This window comes from Anguilla anguilla, chromosome 4, assembly GCF_013347855.1.
Source record: "Anguilla anguilla isolate fAngAng1 chromosome 4, fAngAng1.pri, whole genome shotgun sequence".
NCBI classification, from domain to species: Eukaryota; Metazoa; Chordata; class Actinopteri; order Anguilliformes; family Anguillidae; genus Anguilla; species Anguilla anguilla.
In genome coordinates, this window is record NC_049204.1 from 38,929,556 (window position 1) to 38,954,384 (window position 24,829).

The 24,829-nt window shown below is 38.6% G+C and overlaps 1 protein-coding gene across 5 annotated transcripts in view; it reads left to right on the forward strand.

The window, feature by feature from the left end:
- dpp6a (dipeptidyl-peptidase 6a) overlaps nucleotides 1-24,829 on the forward strand; it is a 269,988-nt gene that overhangs the window by 239,399 nt on the left and 5,760 nt on the right. For all 5 annotated transcript variants that reach the window (XM_035415608.1, XM_035415609.1, XM_035415604.1 and 2 more), the window contains 9 exons: nucleotides 628-735; nucleotides 1,620-1,711; nucleotides 3,822-3,869; nucleotides 4,088-4,206; nucleotides 5,531-5,578; nucleotides 14,629-14,727; nucleotides 15,061-15,130; nucleotides 19,075-19,269; nucleotides 20,560-20,614. In XM_035415608.1, coding sequence (XP_035271499.1) covers nucleotides 628-735; nucleotides 1,620-1,711; nucleotides 3,822-3,869; nucleotides 4,088-4,206; nucleotides 5,531-5,578; nucleotides 14,629-14,727; nucleotides 15,061-15,130; nucleotides 19,075-19,269; nucleotides 20,560-20,614 — 834 coding nt within the window. The remainder of the gene's footprint in view (nucleotides 1-627; nucleotides 736-1,619; nucleotides 1,712-3,821; nucleotides 3,870-4,087; nucleotides 4,207-5,530; nucleotides 5,579-14,628; nucleotides 14,728-15,060; nucleotides 15,131-19,074; nucleotides 19,270-20,559; nucleotides 20,615-24,829) is intronic.

Here is a 24,829-nt window from a genome sequence, read left to right on the forward strand (position 1 = left end):
TGGTTCAGGCAGAACTGGAAAGATGGGCCAGCAGTCTCAGTAGAAGTATGCGGTAAGTTTACTAGCTGAAGAGGTAGGGTGGACTCGAGCAGGAGAGCTGGCTGGAGGCTGGACAGTCTGCGTTTGGACTGGTGACACTCCAGTGCCCAGCTGAGCCCAGTGCTTTGCAGCCATGGTTTGCAGCCATAGTTCTAGCCCAGTGCTTTGCAGCCTTTTCATAGTTCTGGAGTGGCATGGTTTCTGAGTTTCTGATAAATAACTACTGTACGCCCCTGGCTATGCTAAAGCCTCCTCCTCTGCCTTCAGACGTTAAAGGCAATTCACCATGCCTTGAAAGCCTCTGCACTTTCATAGCAGTGTTGACAATAGAAACACATGAATATGTCTGCAACAGTTATCAAACCACAGTGATGGTTTTCCTTGATTATAATTTTAAGGAATTAGTTTAAAATCCGATAAGGTTAAGTGTGAAAATCTTTGCCATTGTTAGCCATTTTCAGCGATCCAGCTTTGCTAACTGGCTATACAGTGCTATGAAGGCTAAGGCAGAGCTCTGGAGGCTGTGGGGGCAGAAGGGGGCTGTGGCTGGCAGAAGCAGGGCACTGAGATCTGCGTGCCTTCACACAGAACAAAGCTCCGCTGTTCTCCAGAGACGGACACAAGCTGTTCTTCACCCGGGCCATCCCACAGGGCGGTAGAGGAAAGTTCTACCACATCTCCATGTCCTCCTCACAGGTGAGTTTTACCCACCACCCCCCCCCCCCCCCCTCGTTCTCTCTCTTTCTCATCCTTCAGTTTTTCACACCCCAGATGGGTATCTGTTCTATACCCCAGTCGATGAGTGACTCACCGGCAACTCGTGCTTCATGGTGTCTGCTGACTTCTTAGTCACTCCAAAGGTGGTATGTGCATTCCTGAGATTCCTCCAATGTATTAATACATTGTTGTCAGGGGACTTGGCAAGGTCCACTGAAATGTGCCAGGAGTGTTAATCCAGAAATCTCTCCCACCTTCTGTTCCCTATTCCCAGTTTCTATTTTGACTTGCCTGAAAGGATGAGAGACACATTTGTGGCCTTTTCCCATATTCTTCCTCTCAGGCCCTGGGGCCTAATAGATGTGGTATATTACACTGCATGTCTTGAAGGCCCCAGTACGTGCACTGGCAGATGATGATGTGTACATAAGGAACATGCATGGGGTTCAGTGAATATAAGTCTTCTATAGAACATTCTTTGGCCTGAATTTAATCAATTTAGTCACACTTTACATTTAACTAGATTAACAATTTTGAGCAAAGTGTTTTTTATTATATAAGCCATAAATTATGAGACTAGAGCAGCGCTAAACTCCTCCAACTGTTGCAGGCCACAGGGTCTGTAAGTAGTTTCTCCAACCATGCACTAAACCACCTTTCACTAATTGTTTTATCTCCTTGGTCCAGGAAGTAAGCTCATTAGTGATACCAGGTGGTGTAGTTCAAGGTTGGAGCAAATACCTGCAGACACTGTGGCTCGCAAGATCTAGAGTTCAGTTGCGCTGGGATAGAGTATGAGCTTGAGGCTTGTGGTAAACACAGAAAGACACAATGGTATTTTCATTTTGTTTGTCTTCCTCAAGCCCAACTCCAGCACAGACAGTCTCCAGTCCATCACATCAGGAGACTGGGATGTGACAAAGGTATTGGCCTACAATGAAGAGAATCATCTGATGTGAGTATCTGAGCAATACATACTGTAAATAATGTGGACACATTTATTCTGCATCATTACTCTTGTTCTGCCCATGACTACCTGCTCATTCCCCATTGGTCCACTGCCCTTTTACCCCAGTGATGCAAATATAAACATTATGGAGCTCACTGTATATATATTCCATGAATAGGCTTGGGTTCTTCTAAAGGCCTACAGTACATCAGCTGTAAAACATAGGAACTTACGAAAAGATGAGAAAACCTCTGTTGTCATGTTTCATTCATGCAGCCTGTAGGTAAAAACACAATGGGTCTAAAAAAATGTGTAATTTCCCTGCGGCTGTGTCAGAGAAGCATGTGAACACACTGGGTGCAATTAGTTGCAGTCTTCCCACATACTGTAGTACAGCTTACTCGAGTGGATTACAAATGTCAGCGTGCATGCAATAATATCAGAAGCCTTTTGAAAAAATGTTTGCTTTTGAATTTGTTAGAAAATTATGTGATTCATGTTTGCAGGCTGTATTTTCATTGGGGATATTTGCATGAAAGAGTTTCTGTTAGCTGTGTTTATTACATGGTTTCTTGTGCTGGTGCTTCCAGCCATACACCCACGTGCACTGAGCATACCATGAAATAAAGATTAAAAATATGACTTGATGTTTTCAATGAAAACTACAGTGAAGTGTTGACAAAAATGATGTGTTAACACTATGGCTTACCACAACGGTTTGCCTGTCATCATAATAAACATTTGTTTCAGAGTGTAAAATAAAACTATTGACTCTATCTACAGTCAATATACCTAAAATGCAAAAGAATTGAAATGACAGCTAGCAATTTCTGAATGTTTACCACACGTAGTGTCATGACTACATTGACTAGCAGTTGGATTTCATCCTGGAAAAAGCCAGTAAAAATGTTCAACATCATCAGTGCTGTGACATATCATTCATATCAATCAGTAGGCTACAGGCAACAAGTTCAAAGAAAAGCTAACAAAAAGCTCTAAAAAATGTAATTAGACACATGATTGGTGGGTTTGTTGCGAATGAACATTAGTCACAAAGTGGCAGTCAACAGTAACTATGAGTCTTTTATGCAAGGGGACACAAAGTATAAGCATCAACTACGGAAGGCAGATTCCATTTTTATTCTAATTATTGTAGCCTCTTGCTTTGTCTTAACCTTAATTTGATGTTGATGTTGTCATTAAAGACATTGTTTGCCTATCTGAAATGTAATTGAACAATCCCCTAAAACTGAATTTGCAGCACTGTGAATTCTCTAACACGCAACAGCAAACTTCCTCAGTACACAAAATGGCTTCCATTTCAAAGGCCCTCTGCCTTGTTGCCTATGTTGGCAGTTACCTTCTGAGACAGCATCAAAGGAATCTTTTGCAAATGGACCAGAATGTGAAGGCAGCGCCTACATCAGTGGTTCTCAATCCTGTTCCTAGAGCTTTAACTTCCTGTAGGTTTTCACTCCAATCCTAACCAAGCACACCTCATTCAACAGCTAGAGATCATGTTGAGCTTTTAATTAGTAGAATCATGTGTGACAAATTAAGGTTGAAATGAAAACCAGAATGGTAGGTCTCCCGGAACAAGGTTGGGAATCACTGGTCTACATTGCTACGCATTTGCGCATCATGCATGAGAGCTGATTTTTCCAACACAGAGGACTGACAACAAAATAAAAAAGTACATTTTGTTTATGTTCTGTAAATAATATTTTTTGGTAACAAGCTAATCTGTTTAGTGAAAAGGAAAAACTTATAATTGTTTGAGTAGAAATCCACTCTAATTGTCTTAATTAGTTGAGCCAACCTATATCCACAATAACAGTTTTTTACAACAATGTATCTAGTAAAATGTAGACAAAGTAGAGTGATATGTTACATATGTTAAAAAGTTCCAGTGCTGTTGCACCGTGTATCAGCAGTCAGGGAGAGCCTTTTGTCCAATCAAATTACTTGACTGGAACTACCTGTTGTATGATCAAATAGGCATTATGCAATCATGGTCGATTCACTACACTTGTAAACTGGCATCTCTGCACGATCACTGCAGGATAACAGGCATAATAGATTGATACGTGATACATAATGCATTTTTATTTTACAGCTACTTTCTTAGTACAGAAGACGATCCCAAAAGAAGACAACTTTACAGGTACGGTATAGAGTTTTGCATGTGAAAAGACACTCAGCAGTAACATTAACTTGCATTAATGAACTTGGTTTTTTTATTAAGGTAATGACGTGGCATTTATTTTCATAACGGAGATACCATTTCCTAATAGAATTTCTAAAGGTATATATATACTGTATGGTTGAAATGAGTTGGATGATGGAATTGTCTGGGATGTTTTTCGACATTGCATGTTGTAGCGCTGACACCGCGGGCCACTTCAACCGCCGGTGCCTCTCGTGTGAATTTGCGGATCGATGCGGATATGTAGGCGGCTCCTTCAGTGAGAACATGGAGTACTTCCTCCTCATCTGTGAAGGTGGGTATGGCCCCTGGGAAAACACTTGCAAAAAAAAACAAAACAAAACAAAAAAAAAACAGCACCCACATCTGGCTTTTCTCAGGTACTGACCCACTCTGTAGGAGGCAAAGTGTCCCACTTTATTCTTCCACAAAATATCTCTATCCACGTGTTCCAAAGGTTCTGCTTTTTAATCAAAAAACAATGGAGAGGAACTGATGGTCAAGACTATTTTCAGGTAGGCTATTTAAGCAATGATTCATTCAGGGCCACCAATTCAAGAAGTGGCATACATTTAAAATAGAAATGGATTGTTCTCTTATTTCAGACTTTGGACCTTTTTTTAAGTTTTAGCCTCATCTTTACTGAAAAGTCTTTCATGCAGATACTTTCTGAATGTTGTTGCCTAAGACATTCAGTAAAATCTTGGCATTTGCTTAGTAGGCTTTCTTACTGAAGAAGGTTCAGCTAAGTCTTATTGATGTTTATTGTATTGAACAAATCAGTTATTTCTGAATAGAACGTTGGTACCTTTTAACTGTGTGTATGCTGCAACTTCACTGAACCCTTCTGTGAACTCTCTTACAAATGGACTAGTAGTAACCTAATCGTGAGCACCAAGTTCTAAGCCATGTAGCTCATGTGTATTTAATTAGACGCTTCTGCTTGGGGAAATTTTATTTGACATGAATGTGATATTATGAAGGACCAGGAGACTGCCTTGGCCTACTTGCAGAGGCAACATATTTTGTTGCTATGTTCCCATTCCACTAAGTGCATCGATAATTGCATTATCTGTCCTTGTGATGCATGGCCAAGACTGTTGCCAGCCCCAAAGATCTTCAGTTACTATGGCAGCTTATTTGTTTAAATGCCCTTTTCCAGAAAGCAAGGAAGCCATTTAGTTTTTATTAATTGGATCAACCAGGAATAGTCCACTGACAATAGCAGCATAACCTTGCTTGCATCGGTCTTGCTTGTTGCGCAGTGCCCAGAAATGATTGCCATATAATTGAGTTTATTTTCTAAAGACACTACACAAGAGTGTATAATATTTGTGCTTACTCCATATATTGCATTTGAATTTTGAATATAAACCTTCTACTCATTTATTCACTTGGTTATTCATTCATTAATTCTTTCATTCATTTACACACTTGCTCACTTATATTTGTTGAAAATGCTAGGTTATTGTGTATACTGTAGAATATGCCTGTGTTCTAGAAACTGAACATTATGTCATTGTGGCATTTTAGCTGGATTAGGTTAGCAGAGTTTCTTTGTTTTGATGGACTCCAGACTTTTGGACTCCAGAATTTTGACCCTCTTTTCCTCTCCCAAGGCCCTGGTGTTCCTTTTGTGGTTGTATACGACACCCAGCAGAAAGAGAGTGAGTATTGTGTTTCATAATTAAACCAATGGCTTGTGAATAAAAAATACATTATTATGGATGCACTGTATAATTATGCAAATATGACTTGCTGTTACAGTATACAATATACTTTTTAATGGTTTATGGTTATGTAGTTATTTTCTTATACTAATCATTTTTAATGAAGGCAGTTGAGAATAATAATATTGTTTTGCCATAATAATTAGGTGACATTTCAGTTGTTACTGTAAGCATATTTCCTGCATTCAACTTGTTATCAGACTACACTGAACATACAGTTTTGAGAGAGAGTCCTCCAAACTTGTTGCCAGAATGCGAGGTTTGCCTGAGCCAGAGATACTTTGATAAGAGATATGTCAACAGGAGCAGATACATTACATGGCCAAAAGTATGTGGACCCCTGATATCCATCTCATCATGCTATAACAACCTCCATTCTTCTAGGAAGGTTTTATACTAGATGTTGGTGCATTGCTGCAGGGGTTTGATTACATTCAGGCAAAAGACCATTAGTGAGGTTTGGTATTGATTGGGCGATTAGGCCTGGCTTGCAGTTGGATTTCCATTTGATTCCAAAGGTGTTGGATGGAGTTGAGGTAGGGCTCTGTGCAGGCCAGTCAATTTTATGTGGAACTCACAGTGGGGTGAGGGGTATTGTCATGCTGAAACAGGGACTTGTCTTCTCCAAAGTGTTAAAGTTTGAAGCACAGAATGGTCTTGAATGTCATTACATTAAGATTTGCCTTCAATGGAACTAAGGGGCCTAGCGCAAACCATGGAAATCAGCCCCAGGGGTGTCCAGATACTTTTTGTCATATGGTGTATAATGGCTCACTGGTTCAGTAGCACTAGTTTAGCATTTTACGACATCTGCGGCTCAGGTGCTAACTCAGATAAAATGAGATACCATGTGTTGTCTTCTATTGTAAAATATAAATATTATTTGTCACATGATTCACCAAAAATTAAGGCAGACAGGTGTTTTTCATGCATAAAGAAAAAAAGTGAATAAAAGAGTTATAATTGTTGTCATCAGGGTTTAAGTAGAACCCTTAATGACGTTTCATATTGACTTTGGTCCGGAACAGGCTGAGCACTTCTTTGTAGCAAAATTATCCATAATCCATCGTGCACCAATTCACAATGAATGAAAAATTTGCTCATTGTTACAACCATTAATTTCTGCAAGAATTGCGGCTAATGTTAGTTCCTGACCAGTCTTTGCCTGAGCCTAGTCTCACGTACAGCTTTATATGGATTGCAATATCATGAGCTTGACATATGAAAAGTTAATTAAAGTTATGTGTATCAGTAGTTATGGTGATGTTCTAGGGGCATCTTGCTCTCATGGGAGCTGCCATTTAACATCTCAGCGTGAGTCCTTGTCTGGGATTCATCTCTTCTCTGAGCCGTTTACTTGTGGTTGCATCCTTTTGATAATGTTGTTTTTCCTGTAATATATACAGTGTTTCCATCAACTCATTGATAGATTATAGGACAGAAAAATGCAAGTGAGTACAGCCTCACTCACAGACATGGGATCTTATCTGAAAAATGAACCCATGGCTGAGGATGTTGGAGAACAGAGAAAGTAAGAGAGTGTCAGATCTAAATTTAATTCACACTTTTTCTGTCAATGCCAACATCTACTGTGCTGCTGTCACTGGAATATTTTGTCTCTTAACAAAGGATTCTAACACCTGAAGTTTGTGGAATCACACTTTAGTTTAGACACCCGCCTGTGAAATTGCCAAACTGTTCTGATGATTGCCCGTGCAATAATTTCAATTGAATAGCATATTTTAAACTTTATGTTGGGATTATTTCCTGCATTACTGAAATGGAAGTTATTTTTACACAAGGTTAAAAACTGCCTCTTCTCTATTAACGTAAATTAAAAAATGCATAGCCTCTTCTCTGAGAAGAGCCTATTCTCATGACAAAGTGTTTTGTGATGGTATCTGTATTGTGGTTTCAACCCTAGATTTAATCTGTGTATTAGCTTATTACATTATACAAAGAAAACATATCCCCTTTAAGACAGAGAGGTGGATATTTAAAGTTACCCTTTAAACAGTAGCCTAAATAGTTATGTTTAACCAGCTCAGACAAAATGCAGCATAGACAAAATTTCCCGCAGAAGGAAATCATGTCGATTTAACTATTAAAAAGTTATAAATAATTGTTTTTTCACAACTTTTGTTTAAAGTGTTGAATTAAAGAAATACATTAGTTGATATTATTCATTTCTATAATATATATATATATATATATATATATATATATATTTAGCCTGCTTCTTTCTTATCACTTTCATAGATTGATTTATATCATAGCGGCTCAAGGTGCAATTATCTGTTGTGCTCACAATAGGGCAGTAAGTGAAAGCATGAGGTGACCTGATACAATGCAGCAGTGTTGGAGTGCCACACTCCAGCAGTCTAAAGGCAGCTTACACACCAAGTAAAACAGTCATACTTCTCTAGAAGGATTTTTCCAGCAGGCTACAGTTAGCTTTATGGGAATGGTGAGCCAACCTCAACCCCCCTGCCCCACCTTCCAGCCCCCATCGACAACTTCAACATTGTGTGAGTGCCTGTATTTCAGGGTAATACTGTATAAGTAAGCTGGTATTGTGTGATTATCTTGTGACCTTAATCCCCAGTCAGGGCAGAGGTTGTCTGTAGCTGTAGCTAGCAGCTTTTCCACTGGGAATTGTGCGAAAAGCAGGTGTGAGCAGAACCAGTTTGGAATACAGAGACTGGCATGCATTATTCAAAGCTGCACTGTGTGCCATTGCTCTGAAGAACAGCTTTATGAAAGCCCTTTCTGAAGACCATACTGACAACAGTAGGTCATTTATATGCTTATTTATTTAGTTACACTGAAAATAATTTCTATAGTTTTCGCACCAATATAATTGTATGACGAACAAATCCTTACTGTAGAACCTGTATACAGTATGTAGCTGTAGATCTGAAAAGCATTCTGGTCAAAATATGATGGCATGTGAAATTTACAGTAAATGCATTTTTGTTGTAAATTTTAATATGGTAATAGGCCTATTTGGCTTCCAAGTTTTTACAGCCGTGAAAGACTATGTTAACTTTGCTGTTCTTATAATTTGGATTATTTTGTGCCTAAGGTTTTTTATGCCTAATTTATTACAACGCAGGCAATATTATCAAGATTGATGAGCTGGTGAAGTATGCAGAGAAATAATGAAAAAGAATGGAATGTCTTGTAGTGGTGGCTCGTTAAACTAGCTTCACTGGAAAAGGAACAGGCTACTGTTACATTCCATTGTTGTGTGGAGTCTGTGTGCATGCCTTTGTGTGGATTCTGCAGGTGAAGCTGATTGATGTGGTTGTCAATGATGCACACCTGTGTCTGCCTGATGGCCCAAATGAATAAAAGCCTGAAGACTCTTTGCTCCTTTTGGCTTCCTTGCGGGCTTAGCATTCATATAAAGCTACAGTATATTTCACAGCTGCTATGTCCTGCAGCATGTTTCTCTGTGGTTTCAGTTTCATGTTAGCAGTTTGTTTTGTGTTATCGGTTGCAGGTGGAAAGGGAGTTTCTTTTGTTTGAACACCTCTTTAAATGTGGCCCATGGGTTCCCATTTCAAAATTCTATCATGAGGCCCTCTCTTCTCCTTTCACTGCTTTCCCACCAGCCATTTGCCCATATTGGCCTACAGAACGGTAGAATTTCAACACCACCAAAAGCTTAAGAAGTAAACACTGGACCTTATTCACACAAACAAAAATATGTGGAGAAAGTCACTGTGTCAGTAAATACTGTCAGTTCAGAGGTGTGCACATTACAAGAAAAAAATAGCCCCCAGTTTGGCATGGACATTACACATATATAGAGTTTCCAAAGTTTTAATATTTGATCACACCTGAAAGTAATCAGGGAAGCTGGCATAATTATCTGTCTATATTGTGGAGAAGCTGATCTGTAGTAATTTCATAATGGCATCATGCAGTGAGTGTTAAATGTGGACAATTAAAATAGATACAGTAATTTCACTGTACTTTATTGGAGTCAAACATTAGGCCGTTACACAGAGTAAGAACGGCAAAATAATCATATTTCTAGTTCTTTTCTCTTATGCCTGATTTTTCATCAGTACCACCAGTACCACTCATCAAATAGGCTAAAACATCTGCTCAGTCTCTCTGAAATTCTGTGTATGTCGACTGCAAAGAACATTGCCCTTTTTATGCATAAGTGCCCTTCATACATGTGGCCCCAGATGAATAAAAGCAGGAAAAGCTATTTAGATATTTAGTTAGTTAGTTAACATTAGGCTGCATGGCTCACTGTAACTTTTACCTTGTTCACTTGGTAGTTTTTATACAATTCTGGGAGCAATCCCCATTCTCAGAGAGCTAGGAAAGATCACAAGCTAGGCCACTAATTACCCAGATCACAGACATCAAACCCCAAGGAGAATTTCTTTGATTCTATGTAATCCCACAGCACTCCCAAGTTACACAGAGTTTTCAGAGGCCTGTCAGTGCTATGTTTGTATCAGAGACTAGCCAAACATTGGAGTGCCCATCTATAGTAGTACATCACAATATTGCAATGTTGAAATGTTTTCTTTACTGAAGGATGTAAACAGAAGACAACTGAAAGTTTGAAACCGGTACCTACGGTTATCAAGGAAGTTGTCATGGAAAGGTTAGAGTTCAGGAAAATACCTGGATGTGCTGCAGTTTAGCCACAAATGGGAAGTATATGGCTGTCTTTTGGACAACTTTAAAAATGTAAATATTTTTATTAACCTTTTTCATGAACTCTCATGGACGTTTAGGGCCCCTTGTTGAGGCCCATTTCATTGGAAACTGTTGAAACCACCGCCGCAAACCTCTGGATTTCGGTCAGAGTAGGAGAGTTGTTTGTCGGAAGGCTCACTCTTTTTTCCTTTGTCTTCGTTGAGAGAGATAGTGCACTATGTTTCTAGGTTAGAGTAGCTTAGTTCTGGCCTATCTACTGCTATGACCACCCTTTCTCGATTTGTGGGAAGATTTCACGTTTTTTTTTTTGTTGTTGTTATTGTGTGTTGATGTGTTGATTTGCCTTTCACACAGGGGGTTTTCTACCTTTTCTGATCCAGGGACCTCCACTCAGGCTCAGTGGCATCCAGGAGACCCCATTATAAGCTCAAAATGGTCATATGTAAAAAAAGGTTTCATATTTTTTTCAATTCTAATTTTTGCCAAATCATATATTCATTCTATATTCATTCATTGCATATCTAGTCTTCAAGGACGTCCAGACATCAACAGACCTCTTGATGAAAGTCCAGGCTTTTACACATTCACACATTCCTGTCATTGATGGGAAAACTCCTAACATTACCTGAAATGAGGCTGAAATGTGAAAATCCATTGAAAGACAGGGGAGATTTTCCCAAACATCATATAATTCAGGCTGATACTGGTCCTTAAGGTCCATATCCAGTCTTCTGATTTCCTGTCCCAAATTCGTCCCATTGCGTATGTATAATTTAGTGTCTATAGTTTCTGGAAATCACAGTGTACTATGGGGTCTTCCAGTCTGGATAAAGAGAGCTTATAGCACTGCTAGAATCACTGTGGTACATTATCCTTATCCAGTACTAGAAATACACACTAATATGATGTCATGTCAACTCTTAACGGTCATCATAAACTTCACCATCACAGATGAAAAACTGAAAAAATAAAGGTTCTTTAATATTCTCACTCAAAGCTCACAGGATGAATCATTGCATTTATAAATCATTTTGTTCACTTATCCAGAGAAACTTACACACAAACCTTCTTGCATTTTTACACAGCATTCATTTATACAGCTGGATATTTACTGAAGTAGTTCAGGTTAAGTATCTTGCTCAAGCGTACAACAACAGGGTCCTACATGGGAATTGAACCTGCAACCTCTAGGATACAAGCCCAGTTCCTTACCCATAGACTATGCACTGGCCCTACAGGAGAAACCTTTTCACCCAGGTTTCCGAGAAAAGCCTGTGGCTGCCGTGGCCGTTGCATTTGCAGGATCAGTATTTACTGTGCATGTGACACACATTTTACCTTGTGCTGTGCATTGTGACTGTGAACATGTGCTCGCTGGAATAAAATCTCTGAAAGCAAGCAGAAAGTTCTCCTCCTGATGCCTGTGGTGGCATGTTGAGATTCCCATGGCTCATACTGTGTGAGCATGCTAGCCTGATGAAATTGTTATGATTATAAATTATGGAATCCATAGGGAGCTGCTTGACAGCCACATGCAAGCACGCAGAGGGTTTGACATTTGCCATATGCCTTGAGTCTGTTTTCATTCTGATTCACTTGTATTTGATGAATGCAGTGACTTTGTTGGGCTGTCATGTATGTACTCGGTGGAAGATCCCTCTTTCAAACTCAGTTCTTTAAACCAAGGTTTTTTTTTTCTTTTCGTCTTAAAATCAGCAATTAATTAAATACCAATAAACCAAGTGAGGTGACTTAACTATAATAAACTGCTTTAATTTATAAATTAACTGTTGATTAACAAGGAAAACTAGATGACTCCAGAGCCCTCCAGGACCAGGGTTTAGAAACCCTGCCTTAAGTCAGGGTTCAAGATCTTCAGTCTGCTTTGGGTGAAAAGGGGGGCCATCTGGTCTAATGTTCCACTCAGTTGTTCTGAGAGCACTCAGGGAGAGTGTTCAGAAGGGTCACATGAGAGGTTCCCTCTGAAGAGATCCACTTAGAATTAATCAGTCAATCTAAATGTGACTACCCTGGTTAAATAAAGGTAAAACAAAAAAAAATATTGTGTGCCATTGCGCTGTCACTACTGTGGTAGGAAAGGTTAGGACACAAAAAGCAAAACATTCATAAAATCCAAGATACTTCACTGCATCTTTGTTTAGATTTCCTATTCTCTCACACAGTTGGAGATCTTTTCTCCTCAATTAAACTTTTCCATTTTAAACATTTATGTAATTTGTTTACCTGCAAGATCCATCAGTGGTCATGGTCATGCAGGATTCTGCATTTTTTAAGAAGAAAAAAACAGCCAGAATACAGGAAATGAATACACTGCATCATATAAACGCAGATATTCAGAGGTCTTTTTCATAACTACGAGAGGATGATGACCCGGACTTGAACCACAACAAAATAATTATGCCTGTCTTTTTGAGCCAATTGTCCTTCGGTGTCTGACATTTGTGTTGTTTATTGATCATGGTATTTGCAGCCATTGGTAGCATTGCAACATTCAAAGAAAAGCGCTTAATTTGAATGACAAGTGGAAAACAAGATGTCACGCTCTCCCAAGGTTTCTCAACATGAGTAAATTAAAACATAAATCACTCCTACGGTTTTCTGTTGTATTATTAGCCTGTGTGGCAAAAATTACAGTAGTTTTGATTAGAATTCCAAAACATTATTTGTCTCTGATTTCATCAAGCCAATCCTGCTGTTTTATCCCGCTTCTGTTACAAGTGTCATAATCAAAGGAGAAAAAAAGGAAAAAGTTTTAATAGAAGACAAAGACAAACATTTCAGCATTAGCTCTCTTCAGTGTAAATGTTTCACTACTGAACAATATACTACTTATATTGTGTATTTGTTTAACACCCCCCCCCCCCCTTCAATGGACTGAAATGATTAAACTGCCCCTTTAAAAGCAATTAAATCAATTGTCTTCAACTTAATACAGATGATTTGTATATCGTGTCGTTTGTGATTTATGCTGAAGAAAGCTACCGCTGAAATGTTTGTCTTCAATTAAAACTTAACGCTTCAAGCTTGTATGAGGTAATTTTGGTGTGCAGAGCCTTCATTTTTTTACTTTTTTGGCATTTACACACCCAGTAAAATATTTATTGTTTTACAAGTGTCATGATAAAATTACAAACTAAATACACTTATTGTGTTATTATTGCGAGTTGGCATATTTGTAGCAAAAAGTTTTTTTTATTTTTATCAGAACACAAGTCAATTAGTTTAAAATGCCTATGTCCTGTGTTCCAAATACACAGCATTCCATGGGCTAGCGCAACCACTGTCCAATGTGAAATTGGTCTGAATAGAATTAGACCACAGCTATCATAAAACACACTCCTATAGAGCTGCAGCTCTCATCTGATTGGGAAGAATTGTCTGTGTTCAAAAACGCATCTCCCAGGGATACCCCTCTTCGCTGCCCTTGCTCACTATGACAATCAGCAAAGGAAACAATCAGGCTTCTTCATAAAGAAAACCATGCTCACTTCTGTTTGAGATGGCTTAGACCTGGATTCAATCAGCATTCATCCTTATCATGGCCTGTACAAACAAATGAAGGTGTTACTTGTATCTAGAGAAATCTATAAATGTAAAGCAGTAAGAGAAGATTAAATGTGAACAAATCGCATTCAGGTGTGCATTAAGGACAAATTTAGATGGAATCCAGGCCTAGATTAATTAAATTTCCAAACTGGCTTTTTCAACCGAATTGTTCCACTGGCTCAATTATTTCTTCCCTCTTCGCCAAAGCTAATGTGTGGTGAGCGCTCTGGCTCAATATGGCTGCCGTGCATCATCCAGGTGGATGCATCTCCTCCTTCACTACTAATAACTTTGAGATCATGATAAGCACTATAAATGCAATCCACTATTTATGGATATAATATTGGTGAAATATTCCCATGTAAGTGAGCTGCCTAAAACCCTGAATGCAGTGCAATGCATTTATGCATTTTTCTTCTTTCTTTACTCTTTTTCTTGTCTTAACCCTCTTCAAACCCCTTATTTGATTGTAAACACTAAGATTTCATTTTGAAATCTCCTCTTTTTAGATCCAGACCTGGTACTAAGACAGCCAATGTTGGTGATTTCAGGACAATAAAAAAGTGTTATGTAACGTTTTATGATTTTTTTAATGTAAAGTTTTATATCAACAGAAAACTGATTCAGCTGTATCGAATTGTGCTCTGCGTACTGTGTGAGTGCTCTGAATCATTTCAAGGTGCATGCCACATACTGTAACACACCATTTACACTGCTTCCTTTCATTGCAGGGGTTCTGGAACTGGAGATGAATGCGAATCTGAGGAAGACCATAAACTCCATGCAGATGCCCAAAGTGGAGTACAAGGACATAAATATAGAAGATTACAGTATGTAGCAATGATTAGCTGTACTGCAAAAATGATAGAATTCCTGATTTACCACGGAATGAAAGTCCTCTACTCCCCTATAAATGTGCTGTTAATGTCACTGAAATTTAGGAGCATGAAGCTCAATGCAAGCCCTGAAGATGCTGGCTTGACTTCAGGTCATTTGACCTTTAACCTTGATCTACACTTATAATCCAAATGTTATACTTTTCCTGAGAGAGAAAAAAAAAACAGTTTTTACACTGTACACAATTCAAATATCAATACAATGTGAATCAAATGAATGAATGTTTATTGAGATTGGGCTGCTGATTATCTTGATTGTTGTTGTAGCTCTGACCATGCAGATCCTCAAGCCTGCTGGCTTCCAGGACACAGCCCTTTACCCGGTGCTACTGCTGGTGTGAGTATACAGCCATCACACGCATGAGCACACACACACACGCACACAAAGGCTCATACTTATTAGATGCTCACACACAAACTGACCCCATCATTGTGTAATAATGTGTACTCACACGGCCAGATAACAATATGTTCCAGAAAGCCCCACACAAGCACAATGTGCTTATTTTAAGTGGATGAACTACAGAAACTATTGCTATCTCCCTCTGAAAGAATATTTTTTTAATTGAGCTGTACAGATAATAATAATGATTTATTTATATGAATTAATCCTCAGTTTATCAGGTGCAACATTTATTATTGGTCCCCAGTGTGCATGTTGGTCATTTCTATGATCTGCTGTTGGTGGTATTCCTCAGTGGTGGTGACCCTCAAACCAGATTGACTGGAGAGATTTTCTCCTATTCACCTCGAGGACACGCTTTACCTCATAAAGTGCAACAATCACAGACATGCCTCATGGCGCTTAATACATTTATTTATCAGACCAACACTGCCACATTGTTCCCACTGCACCAAACAGCCACTTCAGACAATGGAAACAATTCAGCCCTCGTAATTAACCTTGTAGTCATTTTCCCCTCACAGCTGGTGAGCAGATTTTTGACAGTGTTTATGAAACACTGTAGCCTGGTTTTTATCTGCCATTTCACCACTGCTAGCAAGCTGGATGGACTAAGAGCCTTGAAACTGTAATTTGAAGTAGTCAGTTCCATGCAGCACTAATATGATGACATTTGTAAATAACTCTACGGTAGCCATCTAGCTATATTTGTGAGGCATCTATCTGCATTAAGTTAGATATTTAAATTATTCCATCCCCAATAGCCTCACGTGTAATTCTACAGCCAAAGACAGCTTTCTGGCTTTTAACATTAGCTCAGTGAGCTTCGGTAATGATGTTCTGACTACTGAAGCTCTGCTATAATATTGTTGTTATAATTGAATTTCCGACTGTATTCAGCTGTCTTAGTTAAACAGAATGTGTAATATCAACTGGAGATAGCAAGCTAATGTCATATTACACCAATGATAAATTATATTTTTGTCACTTAAAAGACCAAACCAAACCAATTTGTTTGCTAACCCTACCACATTCTAGATTTGTTTTTTGTTTCCTTTTACCTATTGCAGTGCACATCACTGTACACCCAAGGGCCATCACTGAAGTTAGAGGCCTTGCTCTTTAGTTATGTGTTAACTAGGGCTGTCAAAATTAACACGATAATAAGGCGTTAACGCAAATTCGTTTTAACGCCACTAATATTTTAACGCACATTAACCCACGTTCTGTTATTATGAACGTTTGCCCGACCCTTATGCTGCGTTCAAGACAACTCGGAACTAGTGAAAAACAAGGTCCGATTTGTGAAAAAAGCAACTGAATGGTCGTAGAACTCGGAATTATAGGACGGAAATTCGAGCATCATTTCTGAGCTCCGACTTTGCCGACTTCCGGATTGATGACGTCACATTAAGATAAATGGCGGCAAATGGTAAATGGACTGCATTTATATAGCACTTTTATCCAAAGCGCTTTACAATTGATGCCTCGCATTCACCAGAGCAATTAGGGGTTAGGTGTCTTGCTCAGGGACACTTCGACATGCCCAGGGCGGGGGATCAAACTGGCAACCCTCCGACTGCTAGTCAACCGCTCTTACCTCCTGAGCTATGTCGGTAAGAAAGAAAAATGGTGTATTTAGGCTTTTCATGCATTTTCATTTGGGTGTGTGATTATGTGATATGCGTTACTATCGTTTATGTTTCCCATTCATTATAGCAATACGTGAAATTTAAAAGTTACGATATCCATCAGCAACTTTTTTCGCTACCCAGCTTAGCTAGAAAACGTTATTTTGCTCAGAAATAAATGTTGCAAATGAAACACCTGACAGTGATACCATATTTACATTTCAGTACTACTGCAGCCTAACTAGTTTTGCGGTTTCACTCTGTTTATTAATTTAATATACTCCTTAACAATAAAACAAAGGAGCGTTTTCTGTGGGAATCCATGTTTTCCCGAGTAAAATCGCGTGAACGCAGTTTTTCATTGTCTGGGCATATTGTTCAGAAGAAGGGAGCTGCCCTGTCGTCCGACAATGAAAACAGGCTTGTCTGTTTAAGCCACTGGATCGGTGCAAAGAAATGGAAGTATAGCCTAACTGTTGTATCCAAAGAAATGGAGGTATAGCCTAACTGCAATATCCTAGTTCGAGTCCTAGTTCTGTATTATACTCCCTTTCCACTGTTTCCTGCTCACTTTATTTATTGTTTGTTTTATTTTGTATCGACCTGTTTTGATCCCACATAGTAGAAGGGGATGTTTTTGTGAGCCTTTATTTTCCCCATGTGAGGTTGGACACAATTACGTTGTGTGATTTGCTTTAGAAGTGCGACGGATCCAGGGAATGACCTTTGAGTAATGGAAAATTTAGCTGACCAATGTTGTACAATGCGTCTGTTGTTGCAATGCATTGAGGTCCATCGTTCTGTGTTAATGCTTAAAAAAAACAGGATGTTTTAGTGAACCTTTATACGCGTGAAGTTGGACACACTACATTGTGTGAGTACTCATATTACTAAGTAATGTTAAATTTAGCAGGTCAATATGCCCATCTTTTGTTGCCTGTTGGGGTTGAATTTGCCATGTTATGATTTGAGCATATTTTGTTATGCTAAATGCAGTACCTTGGAGGGTTTCTGGACAATATTTGTCATTGTTTTGGGTTGTTAATTGATTTCCAATAATAAATAAACATACATTTGAATAAAGCAAGCATATTTGTCCACTCCCATGTTGATAAGAGTATTAAACACTTGAAAAATATCCCTTAAAGGTACATTTTTAACAGATAAAAAATGTGTGATTAATTTGCGATTAATCACGATTAACTATGAACAATCATGCGATTCATCGCAATTAAATATTTTAATCGATTGACAGCCCTAGTGTTAACCTATCAGTGTGTTCACTTAAATACTGAGATAATAACTCTACTTACAATGGAGGTAAAATTAAGAAAAAAAGATAATGTACTGTAGCTAGCTACATACTGTACCACAAGGGCTGGTATTCATGCACCATTATTTGTGAACCAAATTAAAATGTGTTAGTTAAAAATACTTGTGCTCAAGCAAATAGAACTAACACAGCAGAGGAGATTGAACTTGGTGAGAGTATTGCTCAAAAAATATCTTATGATGGCTGATCTGATGATCGAAACATCATGTTTTTCAAGTAAAATGTAATACGGTCATATTCAGAACATTGGACAGATGCCCTAAACCCTGCCTGAAAGCCAGTGTCTGTGAAATTCTTCAAGGTGCTGAATCAGATTTGTACTGCAGTTTAATGACATTGTAAATTAGGTTATTTGGAAAAGGCTGAGTGAAATACACCCATCAATTCTGTAAGTTAGCTGACCTTCAGTGGGTGATTCAGCAGTGTAAATACCACACACTCAAATGACTTGCTGTGATTGGATACTTTGTTGGGCATTTTGTTCCAGATCATACAGTGCATTAAATTATCATTGAGTCTCTGCTCAATTGTGTTGTGTTCTTGTACCATCACTAACTGCATTTGCCAACTACTTGGGTATGGTTGTGTGAGCACTTGATTTGTATCAATGCTTTAGTGAATCATTTGTTAATATGGAGTGGATAGCATTAACAGTGGTTGCAAAATATATTTAATATGATTGAATATAATATTTGATTTTAATAAGTGGAAAATTTAATTTAGCTGTTTTGCTAATGTTTTGCTGTTACTTTGATATTCCTTTATAGGAGGAGGTTTTCACCCATGCTGCAGAACCTTTCAGTGAAACTATAAAGTGGCAAGACGAAGCCATGATCAGACCAGGTCAAACTTAGTTTACATGAGCAACTGATGAAGTGTTTTATTTTTCCTTTTTTTGGTTTGGGGGATTTTAGGGACGGGACTCCAGGGGGACAGATGGTCTCAGAGCGGTTCCAGGTGGACTGGTCCACAGTTCTGGTCAGCAGTTTCGGGGTCATCATCATCCGCGTTGACGGGAGGGGTAGTGGGTTCCAGGGCACCAACCTGCTTCACAAGGTGCAGCGCAAGCTGGGTGTGTTTGAGGAGAAGGACCAGCTGGAGGCACTGAGGTACAGCATGAAGCAAACAATGCAATGGTGCAAAAATCCCAAAAAATGATTTGCATGGCACTTAAAGTCCCCTTAATTAGCCATTAATCATCACTGCAAATGATAAGCAAGCTTTCGTAGCTTAATAAAGATGAATATATTGGCATCCCAGCATGGCAGTGCATAATTTCTTACAGCTTTACCCCAGGAGGGAGGCATTTTGGGGATCTGGGTTTTTAAACTGGGTTGTCTCTGTATTATCTTGTAAAAGACTCCTCTAGTTAGCCAGGTGGCTACCATCATGTATGCACAAATTTAATGTGATAGAAAACATAAAATAAATTGCAGATGTCAGCAAAAAATGAGCAAATTTTTTTTTTTAATTGTATATGTAAACAATATTATATCAGTGTTAACACTCTGTGGCCGCTTTATAAGGTCCTTGTTAATGCAAATAGCCTGCTCCTCCAAACAGTGAATCATGTGGCTGCAGCTCAATATATAAATCATGCAGGCATGGTGATGAGGCTTAGTTGTTGTTCAACCAGACATTAGAATGGGTGATCTAAGCAAATGACAAAAGTGACTTTGACCATGGTATGATTGTTGGTACCAGATCTAGTGGTTCCAGCATCTCAGACAGTTACCCTGGGATTTTCACACAATGCAGTCTCTAGAGTTTACAGAGAATGTCGTGTTTCCCACGGGTTGAAAATTTATTTTTGGTGGTCAACACCGTGTATGCAAAAAACGAAATCCCTATGGGAAAAATGCATTTGCATGCGCTTCTGGGTTTTAGGACTACAAACTGTAGCACTCCATAACAGCTGAGTATAATGTGAATGCCACAGCATATCTACGCATTGTTGCTGGCCCTGTGCATGCATTCATTTTTAGCCACAGTCTACCCTTCTTCAAATGGATACTTCAGGCAGGATAATGCTCCATTTCACAAAAAATAAACTCCAGCTGGTTCCATGAACCCAACAGTGACTTCAGTTTACTCCAATGGTCTCAGATCAATAGAGCACCTTTGGGATGAGTTAGAATGGGAGGTTCGCAGCATGAATGTGTGGCCAAAAAACCTTCAGGAACTGTGTCATGCTATCCAGTCAGCATGGACCAAATACCCAAAATAATGTTTCCAGCACCTTGTTGAATCCATGCTGTAAAGTGACCACTCAGAGGGGGGGGGGAGGGGGAGAGAAAGAGACAGAGAGAGGAAAAGGGAGGGAGAGGGAGAGAGAGAAGGCTAATCAAATATGGTAGTTCTAATCTGTATATATTCTGCTGTGTTTTAATGTGTTCCAGCATCATAGCAAAAGAACCTTACATTGACAAAACACGTATGGGAGCCTTCGGAAAGGTAACACCTATTTATGGTGCTTCATCATGTCTCTATGTAAGGTCTTTTCACTTTCATCTGTGGGGGGGTGCAAAAATTTGGGCAGCCCTGGTTTAAATGTCTGTTACAATTAAACTCTATGTGATCAAAAGCAAACCTGAACTCTAAATGGTACATTAAACATGCAAATTTTAAAGCAAGATTGATTTTTATGTTCATTTTTTACAGTTTTTAAATGATAAAAAAGGAAAAGGACCCTGTGCAAAAGTCTGGGAGTCTGGGAAACCTTTTGGATTGTTCTTTGTTTCTTTTTAAAAAGATAATTATTAAGGCGTAGACCCAGGTGATTTACTCGTTAGGGCTTCAATGAGTCAGGTGAATATAATTCCAGGGCTGAACTATTTATTCTGAAGTAACTCCATGCCTTCTAAAGTACCTGACTGTGGTGGCTGTTCTGTGTTAACAATCATGGGTTACTCTAAACAGTTGTTCAAGAATGTCAGAATCAACATAGTTCACTTCCACCAACAAGGAGAAGACTATACAAAACTCTCAACGTTTCAAACTATCTATTTCTACTGTTAGAAACATTATCAGAAAATGCGAGATAAATGGAACAGTTGAAGTCAAGGCAGGGTCTGGAAGACTAAGACCAAGAATTTCCAATAGAGTGGAATGGAAACCTGGTGAGAAATGCTCAGCGTAACTCCCACATCACCGCAAAAGAGCTGCAAACAGAAGTAGCACACACAGGACTAGTTGTTCACTGGACAACAATACAACGTATTTTAAACAACAAAGACCTACACGGCAGAGTTGCCAGAAAGAAGCCTTTCCTATGACCTCAACACAAAATTAAGCGTCTGAGGTATTCAAAAGAAAACCTTGAGAAGCCTGAAGCCTTTTGGAAGAATGGGCCTCATTCACCAACCATTCTTAAGAAGAATTTTCTTCTTAAAACACCAATGTTTTCTTATTTGGGATTTGTTCTTAGGTAAGAACAGAATCTACGCACACTCAAGAGCACACTTACGCACATTTGAGTGCTGACATGTTTGTGCAAAATAATTGCCAATTGCATTTTCTTCAATTTTACAGTTGTATAATATGATAGGATTTAAATTACAATAATATTTTTATCATTTATAATATTTTTAAATAATTATTTTCATTATTTTAAGGTGCATTAGCATTAAGGTGCCAGGTTCCGCCTCAGAGGGTGGTGTCCTCAGCGGGAGTTCATCTGTATATACAGTACTGTGTAAGTCTTAGGCACCCTAGATTTTTAAATATAATATATAGTATATATTTGGTCTTAGATGTTTATTTTTTGTTTTCTGCATTAGTGTGTCAGTAGAAAAGAGAAAATTTGAGATTTCCAAACATGTATTTTCCAAAAAATTAAATTTTACAGATACATTTTTGTATTTTGTTAAATAAAGTAATATTTTAAGTAATAGACTACTTTTCAGATTTAAAAAAAAACTTGATCAAGGGTCTCTGGGATCACCTGGAGAGCCAGAAGCAAGTGAAACAGCCAAAATCTGCAGAGGAACTGTGGCAAGTTCTCCAAAATGCTTGGAACAACCTACCAGCCAATTTTCTTATAAAACTGCCGGACAGTGTACCTAAGAAAATTGATGTAGTTTTAAAGGCGAAGAGTGGTCACACCAAACATTGATTTTATTTAGTTTTTAACTATTTACTACTCTTTGTATTATTTTTTCGATATTTATAACCTTTCATTTCATTATTTTTGAAAGCATCTTCAAAATGCAGCTGTACAGCATTTTTTTCACAGGTGCCTTAGACTTTTGCGCAGTACTATAAATGATAAAAATCAAACCATTGTAGTGATCTTTTATTTTTGGGGGTTTCAATTATGCAACGTTTGGTCTATACTGCAAAAGCCAATGTTTAAATTTTGAATACAAACTAAGCACTTAGGTAACACTTTTTAAACACATGGACACGTTGAAGAAGAGAACACTCATTCAGAGGCGTCACTAGGGGGGTGCGGACCGCACCGGGTTACACCGTAAGAGGGGGGTGACACCGAAATGACTGGCAATACATTTTTTGTGCAGTGTTTTGTGTAGCGACGGGTTGAAACAGCTAATTTCTCCGATGCAGTTTACAGCCGGTTGATTTAATTAGCAGTATTAATGTGACGAGAAGCGCTTTGCCGTTTGAATGCATAACACGCAATTCCTTGCGCCCACTCCAGCGTTTTTTTTTTTTTTTTTTTTGCCTCAGATTTTACATCTAACCATTTTTTTTTTTGCTTAATCAGTTGTGCGCCCTTCTCCGGATACAGCGTTCACTGAACGAGTAATAGCATCCCATGCATCTTTTTTTTTTTGTGTGTTATTTTATATCCACTATTGACGCTACTAAATATTGTTTTCTGTTCACTTCCTGCAGCAGTACCTCGACTTCAGAACTATTGAAGTTTTTTTTATGTTTGGAGTCCAGTGCTCCACCATCTTTAGATTTTCGTTTGGGCATTCTTGACTTCTCTCTCAACTTTTCTTTTCAATTTCTGTGCGTGCCCTGCAGTCTCATGCCCTTTTATGGGGATTGGCGGGGCGTTTACCTATGCTAATTAGGAACAACTGGCATGCGCTTTCAGTTTAGGAGGACAATCGGATTCATCATTATAAGAATGCGGTTGCGAACAATTCTGCGGTTTAAGAACACGTCATGAATCTGAAGTAGACTTTTCTTAGGACCTTTCTCAAGAACAAATTTAAGAAAAAACTTAGGAAGATATTGGTGAATGAGGCCCAATGTTCTTTGGACTGAAAAAACTAAAATGGAACTTTTTGGCCACAACCAAAGAAGGTATGTTTGGAGAAAAAAGAGTTAAGCATTTGTAGAGAAGAATACTTTGCCAACTGTTAAGCATGGAGGTGGATCCATTATGCTTTGGGGTTGTGTGGCAGCTGTGGGCACAGGAAATATTGTGCGGGTGGAAGGAAGAATCGATTCTAACAAATATCAAAACATTCTAGAGGCTAATGTTCAAAAGTCAGTCCAGACATTGAAGTTGAAGAGAGGTTGGGTATTCCAGCAAGACAATGATCCAAAGCATACCTCAAAATCAACAATGCAGTACCTCCAGGAAAAATGGATGAAGGTTTTGGAATGGCCACCACAGTCCCCAGACTTAAAATATTATTGAAAATCTGTGGAGAGATCTTAAACATGCCATGCATGCAAGGAGGCCGAAGAATATTTCTGAGCTAGAAGTGTTCTGCCAGGAGGAATGGAGAAAAATTCCAAAAGCAAGAATCGAAGGACTCTTAGCTGGCTACAGGAAGCGTTTGCAAGCTGTTATAGTTGTCTGAGGAAGAGTTAGAAAGTACTAACTAACAGGGTTCCCAAACTTTTGCACAGGGCCTTTTTCCTTTTTTTGTTATTTTGTAACTGTAACAAATAAAAAGTAATCTTGCTTTAAAAGAAAGGGGAAATGTGTCACATTTGGCTTTGTACCATTTAGAGATCAGGTTAGCTTCTCTCCACTTTGCCATTTTTACAATTAATACCTTTTTGACCAGGGGTGCCCAAATTTTTGCACCCTACTGTAAGTATACATTGGGCCTCATTTATCAATATTTTCATAAAACCATGTAGAAATTTATGCATAATCATAAATTAACAAAAAAATTGTGCCGAATTTATGGAACTCGTTGTATGTATATGTTGATAAATACCAATCCATTGTAAATGAAAAGCACGCTCACTGAATTTGTGATTGGCATACATTGATGTCCCTAAAATACCATATAAGAAGCTTGAAATACCTTATTAGGAGTTCAAATACACAGATAAATCAGAACACAGGGCTAAATGAGCCTACTCTCCTTGAGATGTCAGAGACACTGGCCTAAAAAAATAATAAAAATCTACAAGACCCCATGCAATAGCTGTCATGTTTAGCAGTAACACAATACTGTTGAGGCTGAATGACTGTTTTCATGCGAATGAGTCTGTGAGTGAATGTGTTTTTGTATGTGGGAATGGGTAAAGGATTGTGTGTGGGAATGAGCGAGTGAGAAAATTAGTGAGTTACAGAGGGGTACGACTTGGATGCTACGGTCCCCTAAGGATGTTTTCTCTGGTCAAAGCTAGAAAATAAATTTCTTAAAAAAATGAAAAATTATACATCTCGAAAGTGAGCCACAATGGTCATTACTTCATCTGAAAAAGGATATTACTACTATCCTTTATTCA